Source organism: Haemorhous mexicanus, chromosome 3 (genome assembly GCF_027477595.1).
Source record: "Haemorhous mexicanus isolate bHaeMex1 chromosome 3, bHaeMex1.pri, whole genome shotgun sequence".
NCBI classification, from domain to species: domain Eukaryota; kingdom Metazoa; phylum Chordata; class Aves; order Passeriformes; family Fringillidae; genus Haemorhous; species Haemorhous mexicanus.
In genome coordinates, this window is record NC_082343.1 from 70,713,711 (window position 1) to 70,735,451 (window position 21,741).

Genomic DNA, 21,741 nt, shown 5'->3' on the forward strand with positions numbered 1-21,741 from the left:
TGTTACTCAGTACGGTTGTTTGGAAAACCATACATTTCTCTAAACTTTCTTAAAACAGAAAATTTTGCTTTTCAGACTTTTTTCCAATCCAACTGCCAATCTTAAATGTTAGCAAAGCAAATGAAACTGCAGTGACTTTGCAGTTGCATTTATATACAGGTAAAATATTGTCCACAATTAATCACAATAAAGTGGAATATTTTATAAGGGTTATTCTGACTTTCTTTTCTGGAACATGCTTGTAGGCTGCAGTTGGAATTGATACTCAGGTCATTTACCATAAAGGTAAAAGTGAAGAACTTCTCATCCGAGCCATGCAGCTACAACGGACAGCACATGACAGTAAATATACATCCTTTCTCCTTTCCCAATCAGTTTATAGCAATTAAAAATAAACAAAAGCACATTGAAATAAATTTCAGAAGCACATCACTAAGCAGAACTACTGCTGCAATAGAATAGGCTGTTGATTGAATTTACCACACAAAGTACTTGAAATGGCCATGGGCACAGTTTGAGTAACTCATGTTTTGTCATCCTACTAGATACTGATAGTTTATTTCATTTATGAAAAGTCCATTTACGATACAACTACCGTTTTAATATGTGACCCTGCAAACTGTTGTTCACTGGTAAACATACTCAGTTAAGTAGTTCAATTAAAATCAAATCACAGCAGCTTAAATGTTCAGAAAGCTAGATTTCACCAGTGGAGGGTAATAATAAATGTTAAAGTAGTTTGGCTTTTCTTCACTCTAAATGAAAGAAAGATCTAGAATTACAGAATTACTTTTTAAAATTTTGAGGACAATTTGAGACTAGTCCTGTGTGCCAGTTGCAGCTATTCTCAGCTCTTCTGGTAAAGCAAGGGCAAAGAGTACTGATTGCAACACAGCTCTCCAGGTTTTTGGAAGACACCCTGTGGCAAGCAGAGGTGCTGCAGGCTGGTTTTAACTTTAAATTATGTAAAGTCAGGAGTGCAAGTACGCCGTAAATTAAAAGAGGCCATGGTATCCTGTCCATGGCACAGTAAATGCCTAAGGACATACCTCCCCAGAACTGAATTTACCTTTTCAGACGCCACTTGGACACCCCTCAGCTGTACCTCCCTTTTGTCCCCGCAGGCAGCGGTTACACCATTGCAGACACCAGCTGGCAAGTCAATGGCACTTTTGCCAGAATGAACGCCCTGCGGAGCCAGCTGATGAGAGCCATCGCAAAAATGCAGTCAGCAGAGACAGGTTGGAAGAGGAACTTCATCTCTGTGATGCTTTATCTTCACACATTCAAGAGCACATTTTTATCTTTGAACACGGATGTGAAGTTGCTACTAAGAGTTCGTCACTGTGGGCACTTAGAAGAGTTTGGCTGAAACTTCTAGACCTAGATATCAAATATCCAGCTTTAACACTTTCAGAATTAAATTAAGTGTTTTGTCACTGAAATTTTTAACATTCTTCTTGAACCTTGTGCTGGTCTTGGCTGTGGTAGAGTTAATTTTCTTCACAGTGGCTAGCATGGAGCTGTGTTTTGGATTTTTGTTGGACACAGAGTTGATAATACAGAGATATTTTTGTTGCTACTGAGCAGGGCTTACACAGAGGCAAAGCCTTTTCTGCTTTTCATGCTGGTGAAGAGACTGGGGATGCATGGGAAGCTAAGAAGGAGCACAGCCAGGACAGCTGACCCCAACTGACCAAAAGAATATTCCATTCCATACGACATCATGCTCAGTGTATATAAACTGGAGGGAAGAAGAGAGAAGGGAAGGGGAAGACATAAAGTGGGGCGGGATGGGACACACGACACACTCGAATATTTGAAAGAGCTCATTTCCTATCCTTCCCTATTTGTTCTGTAGTGGAGGCCAGAGAGCGTTTGGAGCAAGCTCAGCTGAAGACCGCAGAGGCCGTAAGTGCTACCACGACAGTAACACAGGCTACAACCCCCATGGATGAGAACGTGAGGCTGTGGTCCCAAAACCTGCAAGACTTCCAGCACAATTCAGAGGCATATGACAGTGCTGTGCATTCAGCTGGGGATGCAGGTAGGGTGACCTGAAGTTTGCCATTCCTCAGTGTTAAAAAATCAGGAAATCACTGTAATTACATGTTGTATGAATTGTTTACGTTGCATATTCATCGCATATAGTCTTCTAGCATTTTGCCTCCACGAAAATTTTCAAAAATTAGCAGTTGTCTAGGTCTTGACTGTATTTTAAGAATGCTGGATCCTCAGGGACTTCCAAAAATTATTTAAACACTTAAGTGCTGAAGACTTACTGAATTCTAGTTCGTTTATATCAGGGCACCAAGGTCACACTGAATGGTAAACAGCTTGTTTAAACACTTCTTGCTATTACGGTTGGTGATATTTTGTTGTTTGCTTTTTAACATTGAGAAGCATTTGAAAACAGAGCCCTTTTGTCTTCAGGAGTGCAAACATGGAGAAAAAATGGTCCCTCACTTGATGAGCTTGTAGTCTAAACAAAGGGGTCAAAGAGGATAAAGGAGGAAATAAAATATTTAAGCAGAGTGATTTCTGGAGACGCTTGTAAACATCACATTAATTCCACTTTTATTATAATTTTTTATTATGAAAAATTTAAGGCAAATAAAAAGACAAAAAGAAAAGCTAAGGCAGACTACAAGATTAAAATGAAGATTATAGGGAAGAGTAGAAAAAGAGATGCGAAGATTAAGCAGAAATGAACTGTAGAAAGAAGGAAAAAGGAAATGTAGAAAGAAGGAAAAGAATAATTGGGGAAGAAAATAATCAATCTAGAAATGAAAATACTTGGAATAAAAAGCTGATTACAGCACCACTATTTATTACTCCGTGTATTCTTGACTCTGTTCCGGAGGCTCACTAACCCTAAGATATTCATGGCTAGGGAGGTTGGAAGTCCAGAACAAGTAATTTCCTTCACGCTTCTGATGATACCATCATCTTCAGACCTGTTCAGTGGTGCCTGGCCTCCGAAAAGTGCCCCAGAGAAATTCCACAACCTCATTGACTCTGTCTCCAGAAAGTCTGAATCTCAGATTTACTGCCCTAAATTCTTTCTCCTTCTGTCAGGAAGTTTGCAACCCAAATGTCATTTTACTGCAAATGGTGTAATGAGCACCAAACCCAACATTGTTTCTAGTGTTCCAAAGTCACAGTCTTCCCTCTCAGCTGGGGAATCCCAAGAGTCATGTTATTTTCAGAATTCCATGATCCATAAGACCCTTACCCCTAGCATTTTTGGTTAAGTGAGTGCTCCCAAGAACTGGTATAGAAGTGGTTCCCTTTACAAGAAGAAATTCAGTGCTATTCAATATCCCAATTTCTGGCTCCAGAACTGGAGGAAGCTCAGATTTCTCTGAGCTTTTCATCAAAAAGAAACAGTGAACTTGTCCCTCTGGGAATGGGTAAGCTCACTGCTAGTCACTGCACAGAGCTCCATAAGAGTGTAGTTAATATAACAGCACTTGTACTGGATTGCATTGCTGTAAAATGTTTTTGATCACCACAGAGCAGTTTAGGCTATGGGCTCTAATTACCATGTAAAATAATGCAAATGTGGATATGATTGGCCTCCCAGGTGGGAATGGTATGATGAAAAACTTCCAAGAGAAACTGTGTGCTGTAGCTTACACATGAGGCTGTTTTTATTCACCTTTACACTTGATTTACATTTAACATTTTCCCTTCCCAGCGCAGTGGGTAGAGCAGCAACACAGACTGCATTTGGCTCTTCATGCTCAAAATGCTCGCAGACATACAGGATTAAAAAAAATCTGCTCATACTAGCTCTTGTACTGGAGAAAATATTTCCAGCAGCATTTGAGGTGCTCTGTAAGAGTGAACAGAGTTAAAATGGCCAGCTCTCCCTTGGTTATGTTCCCAAAAAGGAACAAGAACAGCTCCTATGTGATGTGCCTGGAAAAAATGTCTGTGAGGGTGTGTTTGCAGGTCAGGAGTCACCTTGAAAATATTTGTTCCTATGTGAGCTCCTGGAGGGCATGCTGACCTCTGACAAACTAACTGTTGGAGAGATGCTGATATCCAACCTACAGCAAAGTGTGCCTTAGTACATTTGTGGAGGAAGCTTTCCCATGGCATTTTTGCTCTGAAGTCATTTGATTTGTTTGTTTAAAGGTACGATGAGATGTTTTTGCCGGAGAGATCAGGTGGAAATAGCTGAGAAGAGAGATCAGTGCCACACAGGAGGCTGGCACAGGTAGTGCTCCAGACAGATGTGATTGTGATTCACAGACCTGAAAGACAGATGTAGACATGGCAGGCATGGTGGAGCATTCCCAGGTCAGCTGTGTATCCTGCCAGGAGAGGTTGATCTGACAGGAGGAATGTCCATCCAAGTCCAAAGGAAAGTCACAACAAATGTTCAGACAGGTGCCTGGAACACCAAAACACCCGATCTTCGTGCCAATAACAGTACCAGAGCAGCTGAAGCATCTAAGCTGGCATGTCTGCACTGCCCTTGAATAAAGCTTGCACTTGGTGTTTAGAAGGGTGAGAGCATATCTTGGCTGTGCAGTTTGTCTGAGAGCAGTCCATCTTGACATTGTGCAGTGAACTGGTGGGCTTCAGCAGAGAGGGTGGCAGACAGTTTGGGAAGGAAAAAGTAAAAGGGGAAGCGTCTGAAAGGTCGCAGTCAGGGCATTTCCGCCTTGAAAATTTCCATTCTATTCTTTTTTTATATTTTATCACTGCATAAGACTAGTTTTCTTTTCTACTCTCACCTTCATCTCAAAGATAAAAATCGAAATCAATGTTCTTCTGTGTTGAAGAATGTCATTATAAAGGCCAAGAGGAAGAGATTTATACTGAGATTTCACAATAGTTCTAGTAGTTACAGATGTCAGTTTTGTGTTTACATGTTATAGTAGCATTTCAAGTTTAATACATCAAATTTCAAACAGTGAAGACAGTGAGTCAAACACAATTCCAATTCAGTTGCAGATTATTAAAAATAAAAAAGCAATTTGCAAAATCATTTTCTGAGATTGCAGTATTTTTGCCTTAAAAATGGAAAAAGGTAAAGAAAACTTCCTATAAGTTGATTTGGGTTTTGTTGGAATTTTTTTAAGTAGAAAATTTAATACATTTTGGGATCACCAAAATTTACTGTAATTCTCTGAGGATTCATTAAAATAATGATATTTTAAGGTACAGTAAGCTTTATATAGAACAGCTGATTACAAAGTCCTACTACATAAGGCCTTTCAGGACTAAATGGAAAAAAAGTGAGGGTCTAAAGTTCTACATGGCCCACTCCTAGACTGAACTTGGAGAGTAAAACACAAATGAAAACAGCCAAGCAGAGACAGCACAGGACTGACAAATGTGCAGTGTGGTCAGCAATGTGGTTCAGTGCAAAGTGTCCCTGCACACAGCAGGGGAGTTGGAAACAGGTGATCTTTAAGGTCCCTTCCAACACAAGCACTTCTGTGAGTCTCAGAAAAAGGTAAAAATACAATGGGAAGAACACAAGAGCAGGTGGATGTAAGTTGGAAACCCCTAAAATATAACTTTAAACCCTACAAATCTGGTCTTAACCTTTACAGTGAATCCATGTCATTAAAATTAACTCAGAATGCTGGATCTTTCTTATATGCACTTAGCTTGCAGCTAAAATCCCATTTCATTATACTCAGCTTCTTGTACCTACATTTAATTAAAGATGAAAAATGATGTGATGTGTAAATATCCTTCAAAGGGCAGCATGTCGCTGGAATCTGATGTGATAAAACTGGATTATTAATTAAGGGTAGTTATTTTTCCTTCTTGATAATTTTTCTGCTTATCTTCCGGGGAAAGGACTTCTCTGACTTTGAACAGGACAGAGCCCCTGCATTTCCCTTTGATAACAATGACATTTGCACATGTGCCACAGCAGTGAAAGGCCAAAGGTCTAGATCTCTAATTCATGACCCCTGGCAGATGCAGGCAGGAAAGTTAACGAGGTTACCAATCACAAGGCTTGGGGCAGGTACTAAGCACAGTTTAGGTGCACATGCTGCATCATCATCATCATCATCATCATCATCATCATCATCATCATCATCTAAGGCCTTCTATTGTTGCATACCACAGCATGAAATTGGCAGTGTTTCTGTCATGAGAGTAGACTGTGAGCCACAAGCAAACACATCTCCTGTGCAGCCACTGCTGCTGTCTGGGTGATGACCTCTGGGAGCCACGAGTAGCTGAAAACAGCCTATACATCTCCCCCACAGTGAATTTGAAGAGTTCATGAACCATAACTCTTGGATGCAGTTCCCAGATCAGCCACAGATATCCAGTGAGATGCTGAACAAATAATCCTTCCGCTCCAGTTGCCATAGATGTAAAATTAGGCTTAACAATCATTTGTCTTGAAGGAAAACTAAAAGGTTAAAACCATTAATGTTTGCAGAGTTCCTTGAGGAAAGTATTACAGAGGTAACACACCACAGTATTACCTATGAGTCCTAAGAAAACATAGTGCCCTTTGTGCAAACTTATTGCCAAAAACTTTAGCAATACCAGATTCTTAGAAATCACTACCCTTTCTGAAATCATTGCATCTCACACATCATGATTATGACTTGGTCAGAAAGCAGAAGGAGACAGGTGAGCTAAGCTAAGAGGATAGGGTGGAATATTCCTGGAATATTCCAGTCTTCAAAGAGGAAAAAAATCTATCTCTTCTTTTCTAACTGCAGTGAAGAAACTTACAGAAGTTTTCCCTCAACTCCTGGACAAAATGCGCAGAGTAGAACAGAAGGCACCAGCAAACAATATTTCTTCCAGCATTCAGCGGATCAGAGAGTTAATTGCTCAAACCAGGAGTGTAGCAAGCAAGGTAAAACTTTTGGGCTTTGGGGAATTTTGGTTAATAGTGCTAATAATCAAATCTTACTATAACCTCCATTTTCTTGGGCTATGCTAGAAGAACAAACCTGAACATTGTCACCTCCCCAAAACTGGATGAACAAAGCACATTGGAGGTCATTAAAATCTTTACAGCTACTATTTGCAAGCCTTTGACATGATCATAGTATTCATGGTAGACTATTGTTACTGCAGTAGCAACCTGACAAAAAAGGTTTAGGCACAATGTATAAGGTGGCCAGAACAACAAAACCTAATTACCTATAATTTGTAGGCAAATTACCTACAGAGCTAATTACCGCGAGTAATAATTACAGCAATTTAATGTAAGCTTTTCTGAGATGACAGCATTTTTTTTCCTTTCTTTTGAATTAATTTTCTACAGGGTAAGAGAATCCTTGGCTCACACATATTTAATAGAGAAAAAAACACTTTCATTACCATACATAAATAATGAGGGTTTTTTCTCTAGCAAGAAAACCAAGGTCAAATATATTTGAATTCATTCAGAGAAATAAAAAATTCAGTGCACTATTCTATGTTCACAGTGCTGGAATATAACTTGGAAAAATTAGTTGATGTGTAGTGCTTGAATGTTCTTTAAAATGTATTTTGTGATTCAAGTATACTGTGTTTAAACTTGTAAACATTACTTCAGTTATGTTGAAAGCATTTTGAACTAAAATGAGCAGTTTTACAATTTATTCTAGCTGCTCATAAATATCACTGTAGATTCAATGATATAACAGGATTACTCATGGACAGAAAATGGTCGTACTAGTCCCAAAGCAAAGAAATAAATTATGGGCAGAAGTTTTATAGCTGTGTAAGAATTTCATTATGTGGCATACATAGTAATGTAGCCCTGATTCAACTAAGCACACATCTATCTCCCACTGAAATAAAATTTACTTTATGAATATGCTTAAGCAGAGTTCATTAATCAATTTTAAGATAACTTTCTTCATAATCTTTACTGTGTCTTTCAGGAAAGATTGTTACAAACATACAATTTACATGCCAATATATAGGTGCCAACTCCATTCTTGCAGTAAGCAAGGCTGCTGGCACAGTATTGTTACATGCTTACCTTAAGTAATGACCCCAGGCAACAACATCTGTCTCTCTTTGCCCGTTTGCAACTGCAGGTCCAAGTCTCTATGATGTTTGAAGGCCAATCAGCTGTTGAAGTCAATCCAAAGATCAACGTGGAAGAGCTGAAATCTTTCACTTCCATGAGCTTGTACATAAAGCTCCACAAAGACAACCCACAACTGGCAGCCTCTCCGGACAGATTCATTTTGTACCTTGGAAACAAAAATGTAAGAGAGTAGCCCAGTTAGGTCTTATGCATATATTTTTTTTTAAAAAAATTAAATCAGTTTGAAATTTACATGCCCTCAGTTTTTCCTCTCACTGTTTCTTTCTGTTTCAGAACTAAAGTTGTCTATTCTATGACCATCATTGATTTTGTGACAAGCAAAAAGCGAGGGTTCCTGAGACCCCTGTCCTTGAGACTTGTCACCCCAAACAATGAAGGATTCTCTCTAAAAAGCAAATTAGACTGCCTGGCAGTGTACTGCTTTGATTGTCCCTGCTGAGAGCCATACTTGCTATCTCCTCTGCCAATACCAAGGCACTCTGAAGCAGTTAATGTCACCTGCCTGGCTTCTGGGAGATATGCTTTAATCAGTTTATGCTGCTGACAGTGTCAATTCCAAATCTCTGAGGTCACATGCCCACAAGATAAGCAGACTTCTTTATCTGTGGCTTGTGCTGCTGTTGTATCCTGTGTACACTCTTGATCACTACTTTGAAATAACTGTTCTCTAAACTGTGGTGGTGAAAAATAAAAAAATCACAACTCACAAGCCAGGTATCATTCTGGCAACCTATTACTTGAGAAGGTAAAGAGCCAGGCTTTAATTTTTAAGCTTTCCTAAAAAGAATGTCTACTGAATATAAATCAAGTGAAAGGCCTCTTGGCAGAATATTTAATTACAGCATAATACTTAGGCTTTAGACTATTTCCTGCACATGGCGCTGCACACTAAATAATGATGAACAGCTTCTCATAGAACATGACTAATTCATGGTCAGCAGAGATCTGACGACCTTGAATTTACCTCAGTCAAAATGGATATAAAGTAAAATATCAGAGACTTTCTTTCTGTTCAGTTTTATGCGATGAAAGCAACCAATTAGAGAGTAAAGGTTTTGTTTCTATTTAAATAGCTTTTGGTAATATTTAAAGGTGTCATTCAGCTTATCAAAGCTTACCTTTACTTATGTCCTGCATTAAATGTCTTTCAATGTTTTATCTCTAACATCCCTCTCCATTGGTGTTTTAGGCAAAACATTACATTGGTCTTGCAATTAAAAATGACAACCTTGTGTACATTTATAATCTGGGGGGCCAAGATGTGGAGATACCTCTGGATGCCAAGCCAGTCAGCACCTGGCCTTCTTACTTCAGCATCATCAAAATTGAGAGGTAAAGTGATAACATCTATTTCCCCAAAATCAAACAGTTAATGGGAAAAAACAAGCAGAAAAGGCTGTGTCAGAACTGCTGATTAGCAATTTTCAGTGCCTGGTTCTACTCCTACTGAAATATTTTGAAATTCTTCCTGCTTTCGAAGAACCAAGACCCAAGGAGCCACAGGGAGGAAGAGATAGTGTCTGTGGTCCCTCCCTTTTTTTACCTCCTGATTACTAGTCTTCTTTAAGGAAATAAAACCCTTCCTATTTTCAGTTACCTCCTGAGTTTGAGGCTTATTTGTTCTTTTATAAGTCTGACCAACATGAAATTCTCTTCTCTTACAATTCTTTTCTGCAGGATCGGAAGACACGGCAAAATGTTTTTAACTGTGCCCAGTCCTAGCAGCACAGCTGAAGAAAAATTCATCAAAAAGGGAGAGGTTCTTGGTCCTGGCTCCCTTCTTAATTTGGAACCTGAAAATGCTGTTTTCTATGTTGGTGGAGTGCCTCCAGACTTCAAGGTTGGTCAGATAAATATTCTGTATTCAAAATTAAATGGTGCAAACTAACCTTGCTGGACTTCCATTTAAACACAGAAATGGTAGATAAAGCCCTTATTTAGTCTTTTATCATCTTAGAACTCTATCTTTTAGCCATGGTGAAGAAGTTTTGCCTGGCATATTTTGTCATACAAGTATGATAATCAGGTGTCTGTGAGCTGCTTTTCAGGTTTCCTGGAAAGTACTAAAAGCAAGGCTTGCTAGCTGTTAAACAGCATGCATAAACAAAGGCCTATTAGTCCAACCTAACTTTGAGGCTACCACTATTTTTCAATGCTAATGAGTTCTCGGTAATTAGAATTTCTCTTTTACAACTGTCACAAAAATGTATTGCTAATATTAGGATCTTGTGGGAAAGGAGCAATATAGTCATTTGTTTGAATTTAAATTATCACTGATTTAAATTCAGACTTATAACAGCATGAAAAGTTGCCTGTGCAAAATATGTCTGAAGGTCTGTGTGAGACAGTAACATCAGTCTAGTTCCTAATAGTCAGCATGAATTAGCACCTCACTTACCTGCTTCTGTGAACATACCAGTTTCTCTTTCGGAATTTAAAAATTGCATGGCTGAATAAAAACACACCTAGAAAGACTTTAGAGAATCCTAAATTCTTTAAGCTGACTGTAGTAGGGTCTAAAAAGATCCAAATACTGACCCACAAGCAGCTCTCCTAAAAACATAAAAACAAAGAAAGAGTAGCTCAATACACTTAGGCATTCCTGAGCTTGGCATTGTTATGACTAGTAGACACATGCCATGGCAGGAATTTTGGGTTACTGAGCCCTGGGTGCAAACTGCCTGGGAATAGGACTGAAGACTGAATAACAGTTTCATGCACCCATGCACGTACAAAAATCCAGCAAATGAACCCTCCAAGTCTGTTCCAGAGCATAGCAGAGGAAAAAGAAAAGAGGAGTGTGAAGTGGAAAGGGAAATAGGAAGAAAAGGGTGCATGGTACTATTTGATAGGCATATGGGTCCCTTCCCCCTTAGAAAAACACACCTCACACTTTTATTTATTAACATAGAGTCTGATTTGTTAAAAGCTTTTTGCTTTCCTGTTACATACTTTTCAAATATGAAATGCACCACTTAACCACTAGAACTCCCATGCTTCACATAATTTCAAAGACTAGAAGAAACAAAGGAAAAAAAGAAAACATGATCATTTACCAAATATACCTGTGCTGCAGATAAGAATGCAATTTTCTTTTACAGCTACTTATATTCTGTATTGATGTATTACCATTACTATTGTATCATAAGAAAATGGAAATAATGAGAAGACAAAGAAAAGCTACTCACAGTGATCGAACCCTTAAGTACAATAGGTGTTATTATTATCACACCTGTTCCACAAGGCAAAATATTTTAATATAAAAAGAATCATCTAGGTCTGTTAGCTTTACTCTTTTGTATTTTCCCCTTCACCAGTGTGGCTGTTTAAATTCCATTTGCAGTGACCTTTGTTAAAAGAAGAAGTCTCTACATCCTGCTAGCTGTTCAAAATAGTACCTACTGAGGATTACCCACTGGCACAGATTTTGAATCCCTGTCTCCTGGGTTTAAAGAGCTCTCTCATTTCTCTCTTTTTAATTATGGTATGGAGTTATTTTTCTGGCTGTGAAGGATACCTATGCATTAGATGTGAAATATCCACTGAGTTATTCAAAGACATTGAGTAAGTTCTGCTATTAGTCAAACCTTAGCCTTTTTCCCTGTTTCCAAGCATGCTCTCATCAAAACTGCCAAAGAAGTTTTTGTTTGCAGTTGCCTTACCCGGCCTAATTCTCTCACTGTGAGACCATTTATGTGCTCCCTTTTTACTTACAGCCCAAAGGCCTTATCAGGCTAAGGACTGTGAAGACTATTCGCAGCAGTATCAGCCTTTTCATTTGAAAACACAAATTGCACAGGGACAAAACTGATCCCAGGCACAAATGCTCTCACAGCACCCGACTAAAGAGGGCCACCTTTCTCCTTTTAACTCTTCCTCGTCCTCTGCACAGCTCCCTCCTAGCCTAAACCTACCTGGCTTCATCGGCTGCCTGGAGCTGGCTACCCTGAACGACGATGTGATCAGCCTGTACAACTTCAAGCACGTCTATAACATCGACACCACCACATCGCCACCTTGTGCCAGGTAGGGGACAGTCCCATCCTCACTGCCGCTCCCGTTTCTTACAAGCGCCAGTCCTGATGGCTCGTTCCTGCTCCAGATTAGAAAAATGAACTTGGTATTGAGTTGTCCCAGAAGGAAGTTGGTGGCTCCTAGCTCCTAATTGCATCGACAAGTTTAATTTTTATCTATTAATTTATAAATATATGCATGTATGGAAGTTGGACTCCTTATGAGTCCCTTTTAGTATGAGATATTCTATGATTTTCCTGCTGTCTCCACTAGTTATCTCACAATCTTGTTCATGTCTTCATAAAGGAAAGTGCCACATTAGCTGGGGTTTGTTCCAGGCTCCTTCCTTACCCCACTGCTTGCCTAGGACAGAGCTTCTCCTGACTCAAATCATGTTGCTCCAAGCGATACAGCCACAACCAGCCAGGTCTACTAGGCCAGATAACCTTGAGGGAAGTCCCACCCACAGCTAGGAAGGCTTATACAAAACTTTTCTCCTGCCATACACTTAAAGCCACCACAGATTCCTTAGATGAGGCTTTCACAAACTGGGAAACGCAGCTCCTAAAGTAGAAATGAACATCAGCTGCAGCATTCATTTAGCACAGACACAGCAGGCATTTTGCTCACACTACAGGCAGCAACAGCAGAACCTCTCCCTGGAAAGAAAAGGAGAGTAATTTGCAGCAAGCACTGGGAAGAAATGCAGGAAGTATTGGGATAGAGAAAATGAGCTTCCCACACCATTCCCACAGGGAGTGCAAGCTGCTGCTCTTCAGAACAGAGCATACCAGAGTCAGCTAAAGTTCTTGGAGAATTCACATGGATTTCTGCACAAACTGGGAAAGCTCTTAATAGACATATCTGTGCACCTTATAATGAGGAAGTGCTGTGGGCCTGTCACTTTACAAGGATGACCAAAGAATTTTCCCGTCCTCTACATATAGCACAGGATAAAAGCCAGATGTAATGATGAAGGAGTTAGATGCACCTTCAAAGCTACACATTATTTCTCAGGAAAAAAATTGCAAGGAAATCACCAGTCTCACCATTGCCAGACAGAACAGAAGTTCAGAACAATTATTTCAATAAAGTATGTAAAGGCATTTAAGTTCCCCTAAATTAAAATGGGTACATGCCAACTAATCCTTCCCTGCTTGTTTTTTCCCTAGAGATAAGTTGGCTTTCACTCAGAGCCGGGCTGTGAGCTATTTCTTTGATGGCTCTGGCTATGCCTTGGCCAGAAACATTGAGAGAAGGGGAAAATTCAGCCAGGTGACTCGATTTGACATCGAAGTTCGAACGCCTACAGACAATGGATTGATCCTGCTGATGATTAATGGGGTGAGTACCAAGTCCTGCTGGTACCCTTTATCCATTGGCAACACAAGTTCCCCAGTACCTAGAATATCTTGGAAAATCCAAAATGTTTACGTCCTCACATTTAACTTCTGGAAAGAGGAAATACTTTGTGTTTGTCTCGTGCATGTATACATTAGGAGGGAACTGGAACTTGCTCTGCAAAGGGCTCAGGAAGCCAAGGCTCTGAGTTCGACTCTGCTTTTATCCAGAAACAGTCAGGACTTCAAACTGGTCATATCCTCGTGATGATACTTCAAGAAGGACTCCAGTTAAGCCCAGTTGTTGTGCCATTATTTAAATGTGAATGCTCAAGCAAAGCTATAGGAAATTTCTGTGAAGTAACTCCCAAAAAGGAGCCGCTTCGTGGTAGCTGCCACTTTAAAACTGTGCCTCAGGGTGTACTAGAGTTAAATATTTAAGTTACTGAAAATAGAAAGCAGTCCAAATTAAAAGGCTTGATCCAAATGTCAGGAGCTTTTCTGAAGTGTGAGAGTGATGCAATCTCTGTAAGAGTCCAAAGACATGAAAATATCTTCTAAAGACAAACATGGATTTTTTTTTTTTTTTCTGTCTTTGGGCATTTCCACATCAAGCTCAGGATTACAACCTAGAAAAGTCACAGAAAACGTTCTATGCAGATGCAATCCACAGACAGACACTTGTGTAGACACCTACATGTAACATTGCTTTAAGCATTTAGAAAAAAAAAAAATCCACTCTTATTAGAAGAGCTACTCTCTAATGTTTGCCTTTAGAGTAACTTCTAGAGGAGGGTCGTGGGAAGCACTTTGCTCTGCAGCATAGCATGCTACCACTAACCTTCATTCTTAGGAGGTTTTGACTAAGCAGCTGCTGTTAAAAGTTGCAGAGTGCTTATTGCAGAGCACTTATTTTTCTTCAAAGCAAAAGCACCTAGACATTTCTTGGAGATGTATGCATTTTGTATTTGGAAACTGCAATCAAGTTGGGTATCAGCTGTGGGAGACCTTGCCTGCTCACAAGCACTTTTAGAAAGTCTGTGTAAGGTGGTCCATTATTCAATTCTGCAAAGACAGCTCATAAATATTCTTAATGTAACCCTTGTTTTGTTTTCAAGCTTATGCTGTTCAGAACAAACCCAAGCTGCAGTTTCATTTAAAAGTGCTAGATTAAAACCAACTTTTACTTTGTTATGTAGTGACTTCTGAAGGTGGACTCATTTATGTCAAAGACAGCAGTTCTTAGCCTGCAGTAGTGATTTGAGAATTATTGTTCCCCATTAGCCATGAACACTAGGAGAGAAGACAAAACATTGAAAGCATTAATCCAGACGCACATTTGCTGTAAATTTTGTTTCTGTCTCTTTATGTTTAGTTTTGGAACAAGACTAATTCTAGGGTGCAGATCTTCATTTCAAGAACTCCCTAAAGATTTTCTAAAGTACAGCTCCTGTTTATAAAATTTAGGTCACCCAGCCACAGATTAGAAACTGAATCATAAAGTAGGAGCAGTCAGGAATTCTAGAAACCAAATACACAGTAAATACACTCTGGCTATTGCTATCATTTTAGTAAATACATTGGTGCTGATCAGGGCTGTGAAAAGACAAAATCCTGAGCGATTACAGACATTGTGATAGAACCTGCTAATGCAGAAACAGCCATTTGAGCACAACATTGCTTTCACCAGTATAATATCTTTCATTTAGGGCGTGTGGTATTATTTCAGCAGTGAATAGGTGTGTTTACATCAGGAATATCTTACTGGTAAAGAATAATGACATCACTGTGCTTCCAAATACTATTTCTATAAAGAAACAGTTCACCAAGTCTTTCAAAAAGTGACACTTAGAAAACAATTGTGTGTGCATGTGCATATATACACATATACTATAAATATAAACATATAGAAATTTTGTTGCAACTTTGCAAATAACAATTTATTTCCCAGCATTCTTTTCCCGATGTCAGTCTCACAACGATGTTTATAAACTTTTTTTAATTGCTGCCACACAGTCCTTTTCTGACTGCTGTTTTGTTTTACACAGAGCATGTTCTTCAGCCTAGAGATGCACAATGGTTTCTTGTACCTCCGCTATGACTTTGGTTTCAGCAACGGCCCCGTGCTTCTCGAGGACTCCATGAGGAAGGCTAGGATTAACGATGCCAAATTTCATGAGGTACAGACGTGGTTACTATCACAGCTGTTTGACCAACTATCCCAGAGGCTCCAAGCAGAAATAATTGCTCCAATGCCCATGAAAGGTGCAAAAGGATGAGGGGCAGGCAGTGATATGGTAGAACAGGAAGAAGAGCAGAGTCCATGCAAGTCCTACCCGTACCAAGCAGAGGAAAGGGAAGGCTGTCCCTGCCTCCTCATAAATCACCACTTGTAGACAGATTATGTGTATTACTAGCCAAGGACAGGACCATTCACGTGGGAGAAAGTTTTATTAATTCCATATGAAATTATATCAAGGACAGTTCTCTATATCAAACATAAAACTTTCCTCAAGTAAAACCATGTCATTATGTTAACTTGACCACCTTAGTTGTTATGCTCTGCATTACAAGAATTATGGCATTTCCAATTTCTTCAAAAAGAGAGTTGATTTGGTAGCAACCTTTTATATATGCCCAGTATTTTAGGGACTTTGGCAGATGTAAAATATCTACTTGTATTTAGTTCAGGGAATTTTCTGAAAGCTAATGTAACTGTGACAGTAGTAAATCCCCACCCCCAGTGAGTTTCTTCTCCTGCCCTTTACTTGATGTCAATTCAAAGTCCAATTGGTGACCAAAACTCAGCTATAGATCTGTCCATGTTTAAGTAAAGAACAATTTAACTTTCCATGCTTTGACAATGAAATAACTCTTTTTGAAAAGCATGACCTAAGTTTTGGATAAATCAAGAAAGCATTCTGAAGTTTACAGAGCTTATCTGTTTGCAACAGTGTAGAATTTGATACATTTTCTTTATTCTTAAATGAAATAGCCTGAGGATTCAGTCATCAGAAAAATAGTGACATCAAGACAAACTTCCTACTAGTAATCATTGTCAGCCTCTCCCAATTTACAAACAAATTCTCTGTTAAATGGGAGGAACTTTTCAAACAGAAGGTATAAAGATGCAATCAATTCTACAAGATCACCATAACAGCTTACAAAAGATGACATTTTTAAGCATAAGCTTTTCTTTTCAGATTTCTATTATATATCACAATTCCAAGAAGATGATCTTGGTAGTAGACAGAAGACATATAAAAAGTGTGGACAATGAAAGAACAGCAATGCCATTCACAGACATTTACATTGGAGGAGCACCTGCTGAGATCTTGCACTCCAGGTTGGTTTACAAATGGGATTCAATCACTATTTTCAATTAATCACCATATGTAAGTTAAGTTGTATGGGCTGTCCTTAAGGGGTAAAAATAAAACAATTTCTTTGTCATCAACCTGACATAAAACAACCCTTCAGACACTCTTCTAAGTGTGTCACAGAACTGCTAAGTACTCAAGACTAGGCTTGATCCAGCACAGTTAAATTTTAATGACACTGACCCTGTTTTAGTAAGGGTAACAGAAACAGTTGTGTTCTTCAAACAAAAAGACATTTTCAAAGAACATGTTAATATATAAAATTTGTATTGCACCTTGCTTGGCACAAAGTGACAAAGACCCTCTACCAATCACATTTTCAATCTAAAGATGATCTTTTCCCCACTAAGCATTTCAGTTCTGATTTGTCTCAGGTTCTCTTTGGATCTAAATCAGCTGGCTCTGTGTAGGCGTGGGAAGAAAAGAAAAGGTCTCATTTTCCCCTTGTATCATTTGACAGAAATGCAGTTTAATCTCAGTAGACTGTGTAACTCTCATTTCCTGCCTTAGGAATCTGCCAGACGCCAGGGTCATGCCCTGAGAGCAGAATGGCTACTTGAAGGAGAGTATGCTCTTCTGATAGGCAGTATTCATTCCCAGGGTCAGACAGCAAGGCCAGAATTTTCAAAAGGGCTCTCCAGCTGCTTTTTCACATGTCATAACTGCTAACAGGAATACCCTCATGTTAACAACAACAACAACAAAAAAAAAAAAAAAAAAAAAAAAAAAAAAAAAAAAAAAAAGAAGGCAAATGTTGAGCAACAGCTTCTGGGACTTAGTTTTAAATCTCGGGAAATTCTATTCTTTATTTTGTTGTCAGCATTAACTGCTGCCTTGAAAACTAACATCTGAGATACAAAGTGCTTAATCTTTAAGCTTTTAAGACAGTGACAAATTTCATGTAAAGAAAAATTATGCCTTTCAATCCCATGTAGTTATTTGAACATGCAGGCAAAGTGGTGGGCAAGGGAGAAACAGAGTATAACTTAACTGTCCTTTCAAATAGTTCTCTACAAAGGTCTTTCATAAGGAGCTATTAAGAAAGCTAGTGGAGTGGAGAGAGAAAATGCTGCAGTGGATTGGAAAGCAGCTGGGAGAGAGAAAATAGGACATAGTAGTAACTTTTCAATTTTCACAGTATAAAAAGTCTACAGCACATGCTCAAAGAATCTCTCTCAGGGCTGGTATTAAATACATTCATGATCTAGAAAGAAAGTACAGAAGGATGGTGAAAATTACTTGCATTAATCAAGGCTAAAGAACACTGAAAAAGCCCAGAAGGACCTAGAAATCTAGGCAATTGAGCAGCTCAATGGCAGATGAGACTTGTTCACAAATTTAGGATAAAAGATGAATCACATGAATTTTGCCTGCAGTTTTCCGAGCAGATTGTGGTTATTCTGAAAAACACCGGGAAGGTACTGTCAAAGCAGGAAAAATAACATCTCACATCTCAATTAACAGGCAGTATCAGGTAAAAAAACACCATAGGCATTGTAAAAACATTATCAATTGTAATGTTAAAAATACATATACATAACTTATTTAAGCAGAAGTGCAACTTTGTCTCTGATATTATACTCAGCTTTCATTCTCTTGACAAGAGCAGACAGCAAAAAGTATGGGCCAAATGTGGTGGCATCATTCTATTTTCATCAGGAGCATAAGTCAGTATCCTATTGATGATGTACTACTCTCTCTACTGCTGCTACTATGTACTACTGATATTTATGCTTCCTCTTTGCAGACAGACTCACATTTAACCAACTTTTCAGGGCAGCATCAGTGTGGGGAAGATAGCTCTAGCCTTAGAGTAGTCTAATATTCTTCTAAAGCAGTGTAATTTTCGCTCTCTTCAAATGCATTTTTCTCTGTCAATTTCCTTTTTTCTCCAAATAAATGAATCTGGAAGTATCCCCATACATTATTTTGCTCCCACCTCAATCTGCATAAAGCAGAAAGCTAAGTGTAGGTAGGAGCACGGGGAACTTAACTTTTAACTGAATTTAGAAATTAACTCAGAAGCCTTTTTTTAAGTGAAAGCCTTTCTTCTATAGCTTGCTTCTAGAAAATGTTGTGGCATTTAACAGAAAGGCATATTTGTCAAATCTGGCAGCCTCAGGGTCAATCAGAGTAAAGGTTATAGTGGTTGATACCCCACACTTTGGTCCAAATCCCAGTAAGGATAACAGAAGCCTTCCTGTTGGTTTTGCCTTCCTGCTGATTTCACTGAGGAGCAAATTTGGCCCCTACAGCACTCCTTCTCTCACCGTATTTCAGACATGTTCATGTGCATCTGCACTACTTCCCCGATGGTCTGATTTTGCCAATGCAAAATTAGGCATTTCTAGATCTTGACTCTTCTGCCATGTTCCAAATATCTGCCTTGCAATGAGATAACTCACAGAGAACAAGTGCAGGTAGCAGATGTCAACAATATCATGTCACATGAGGTGAAGAGAGTCCCACTGCTAAGGTACATCTTGCTTAAAGGACAAAGACTGCTTCTAGGCAGCCAGGCAGAACTGTGGATTTCACACCCACTGCTTCAGTGTATTTGCTCCCTAGTTATCTCCTGGACTGGTACTCAGCAGCTCCCATGTAATTTCCTTGCCCTTGTCACAGACTCACTGTGATTACTTCTTCACGCACCTTGAGAATTGTGAGGATAAATTCAATTATAATCACCCTGTGCTGCAATGTTGTGCTGGTATCTTGGTAAGGTGTGGAGTTGAAAAACTGAGAGTAATGAATAGGAGCAATTGGGATACCCTGCTGGGCTGTCTACCTCAAATGCGATATAAAAAGGATCTGGAAGCCCACCCATTACTCTCATTTAAAATTAGGTACAACCAGACATCAGCAAGTAGAATTTACTCTTACTTCCTGCCCTCTATTTTCATAAGAAATAGTAAGACATTTGCTTGCAAAGGCAAAAATGGGGCTTGCTAGTAAAAGCAAGACAGGAAACTTAAATCAGAACTTCTCTTCAAAGCTAAAAAAAATTAGATAAAAATCCATTTATTTTTACTGTAAGTAGTTATAAATACATAATATTTACTACAATTGGCGCATCTTGACTTTTCAAAATACAGAATGTGGCTCATTAGCTGTTTTACATAAAGATGCAAGAATTGAGCATTAGTGAGGGAAGTGACTGAAGTTCTTCCAGAACTTCTTTAGAACATCTTGCCAACAAAATCCTGTTCAGAAAGGCAAGGGCTATCTAACTGCAGTTTGTTTGGCATTGTTGTCCGACAGCATTAGTTCACATCTGGCAGGAAGTATCGGCTTTAAAGGCTGCATGAAGGGCTTCCAGTTCCAAAAGAAGGATTTCAACTTGCTGGAAGAACCAGGAACCCTGGGAATCAGCTATGGGTGCCCAGAGGATTCACTGGTAAGCATAACACCATTTGTGACATAACAGCAAATTTTGACAATGGATATAGCTGGAAGCTTGAGTTTTATTCCAAGCAACGGAAAGACAGTCTTCCACCAAGGAAATGACCATGCACTCATTGACTGGCAGAGGGGGGGAGTTTGTGTGTGTCTGTTAAGTCTGCTGACATAATACCCAGTTTTCACTCTGAACTATAGCACAAGGTGTTTCACTTAAAATTCTTCTCATACGTGAAATTGCAATGTGAAAGCTCAATCTGAAATAAATTACATACTGTATTCTGAATGGAAATATTCCTATGTAATTCATTTTTTTCTTAAAGATACGAGGAGACTCATCCTTACATGCATCCTAATACAGATGTGTGAAATGGAAAAGACAGCAAAAAATTCACCCTTCAAATGAGTTCTCCCTTCAAGCCAGATCAGTTCTTCTTCTGTGACACACACACCAACAGCACCAGCATTAGCTCTAAGAAAATTGCCATTTAGCTTCTGGTCCTTTCAATCATTCACCATTTGCCCATTACAATGCAAGGCTGGCAAACCCAAATAGTGTTTGAAGTCCTCATCCTGTGGCCATGTCTAACAAAAGCCATGCTGCAAACCTGTGAAGAGGAAGGATTGCTTGTAGAACTCATCACACCACCTCACTCTCTGTCAACATGGAAGCTCTCTGCCATTTGTCCTGCTTTGGACCTAGTTTTGCTCATGAGACTCAGAGGGTTATAGACCACCCTACCCCAGTAGCCAGCACAGCACACAAAGTAATATGTCACGTGTTGGAACTGTGACTCAGTTCCATGCAGCTGAGACAGGGGCCTGAGCACCTCTGCTTCTACTTTTCATGCTCTTTAACATCAGCAGACTTAGGATGAGGCCAACATCCCAGGAAGCTGGGAATAATTTTACTTAGTCTAAAATTGCTACTCTTTCTCAAGATTTCCCCATGATGGGAGAGAAAGCCTATATAAATTAGGACAAGATAAGCAGGAAAAATTGATTTTTAGAACTGAACTGGCTGCAACTGTTAAAAAAAAAAAAAAAAAGAAAAAAGAAAGAAAAAGCCCCATTCTTTGTATTATTGGAATGTGTTCTGAGCTGGACTTGTAATTTTGTTTTATTTAATACACAGATGTCCCGCAATGCATATTTCAATGGTGAGAGCTTCATTGCATCAAGCCAAAAAGTGTCCCTCTTTACTGAGTTTGAAGGAGGCTTTAATTTCCGGACATTGCAGCCCAGTGGGCTGTTGTTTTACTATTCTGAAGGTGTAAGTACCTAATTTTTTTCTGTTTGTTTTATTTTACTTTTCATTTTTTCCCAGGGAAATACTAGGGGAATAATACAATTTCTCACTTTATAGTTTCGTGATAGAGAAAGCAGCCTGAAATACAAAAGCATTCACTGACGACCTCATTTTTACAGTTTGCATTTGATCTACAGATGAAAACCGGTAATGCTTCGACTTTATTTTGATGCTGAGAAGAGAACTGGATCATATGCCTAGAATTAACATGCATCCACTTGTGCTCGCTGAAGTCCTCAGGGCAGAAATGCACAG

General features: G+C 39.1%; 1 protein-coding gene across 1 annotated transcript in view; it reads left to right on the forward strand.

Annotated features, from left to right (window-relative positions):
* LAMA4 (laminin subunit alpha 4) overlaps window positions 1-21,741 on the forward strand; it is a 96,504-nt gene that overhangs the window by 58,587 nt on the left and 16,176 nt on the right. Inside the window, exons 15-27 of the mRNA XM_059842260.1 lie at window positions 246-342; window positions 1,125-1,241; window positions 1,862-2,047; window positions 6,714-6,853; window positions 8,031-8,204; window positions 9,234-9,376; window positions 9,722-9,884; window positions 11,937-12,070; window positions 13,231-13,402; window positions 15,447-15,578; window positions 16,602-16,744; window positions 20,040-20,175; window positions 21,313-21,450. Coding sequence (XP_059698243.1) covers window positions 246-342; window positions 1,125-1,241; window positions 1,862-2,047; window positions 6,714-6,853; window positions 8,031-8,204; window positions 9,234-9,376; window positions 9,722-9,884; window positions 11,937-12,070; window positions 13,231-13,402; window positions 15,447-15,578; window positions 16,602-16,744; window positions 20,040-20,175; window positions 21,313-21,450 — 1,875 coding nt within the window. The remainder of the gene's footprint in view (window positions 1-245; window positions 343-1,124; window positions 1,242-1,861; window positions 2,048-6,713; window positions 6,854-8,030; window positions 8,205-9,233; window positions 9,377-9,721; window positions 9,885-11,936; window positions 12,071-13,230; window positions 13,403-15,446; window positions 15,579-16,601; window positions 16,745-20,039; window positions 20,176-21,312; window positions 21,451-21,741) is intronic.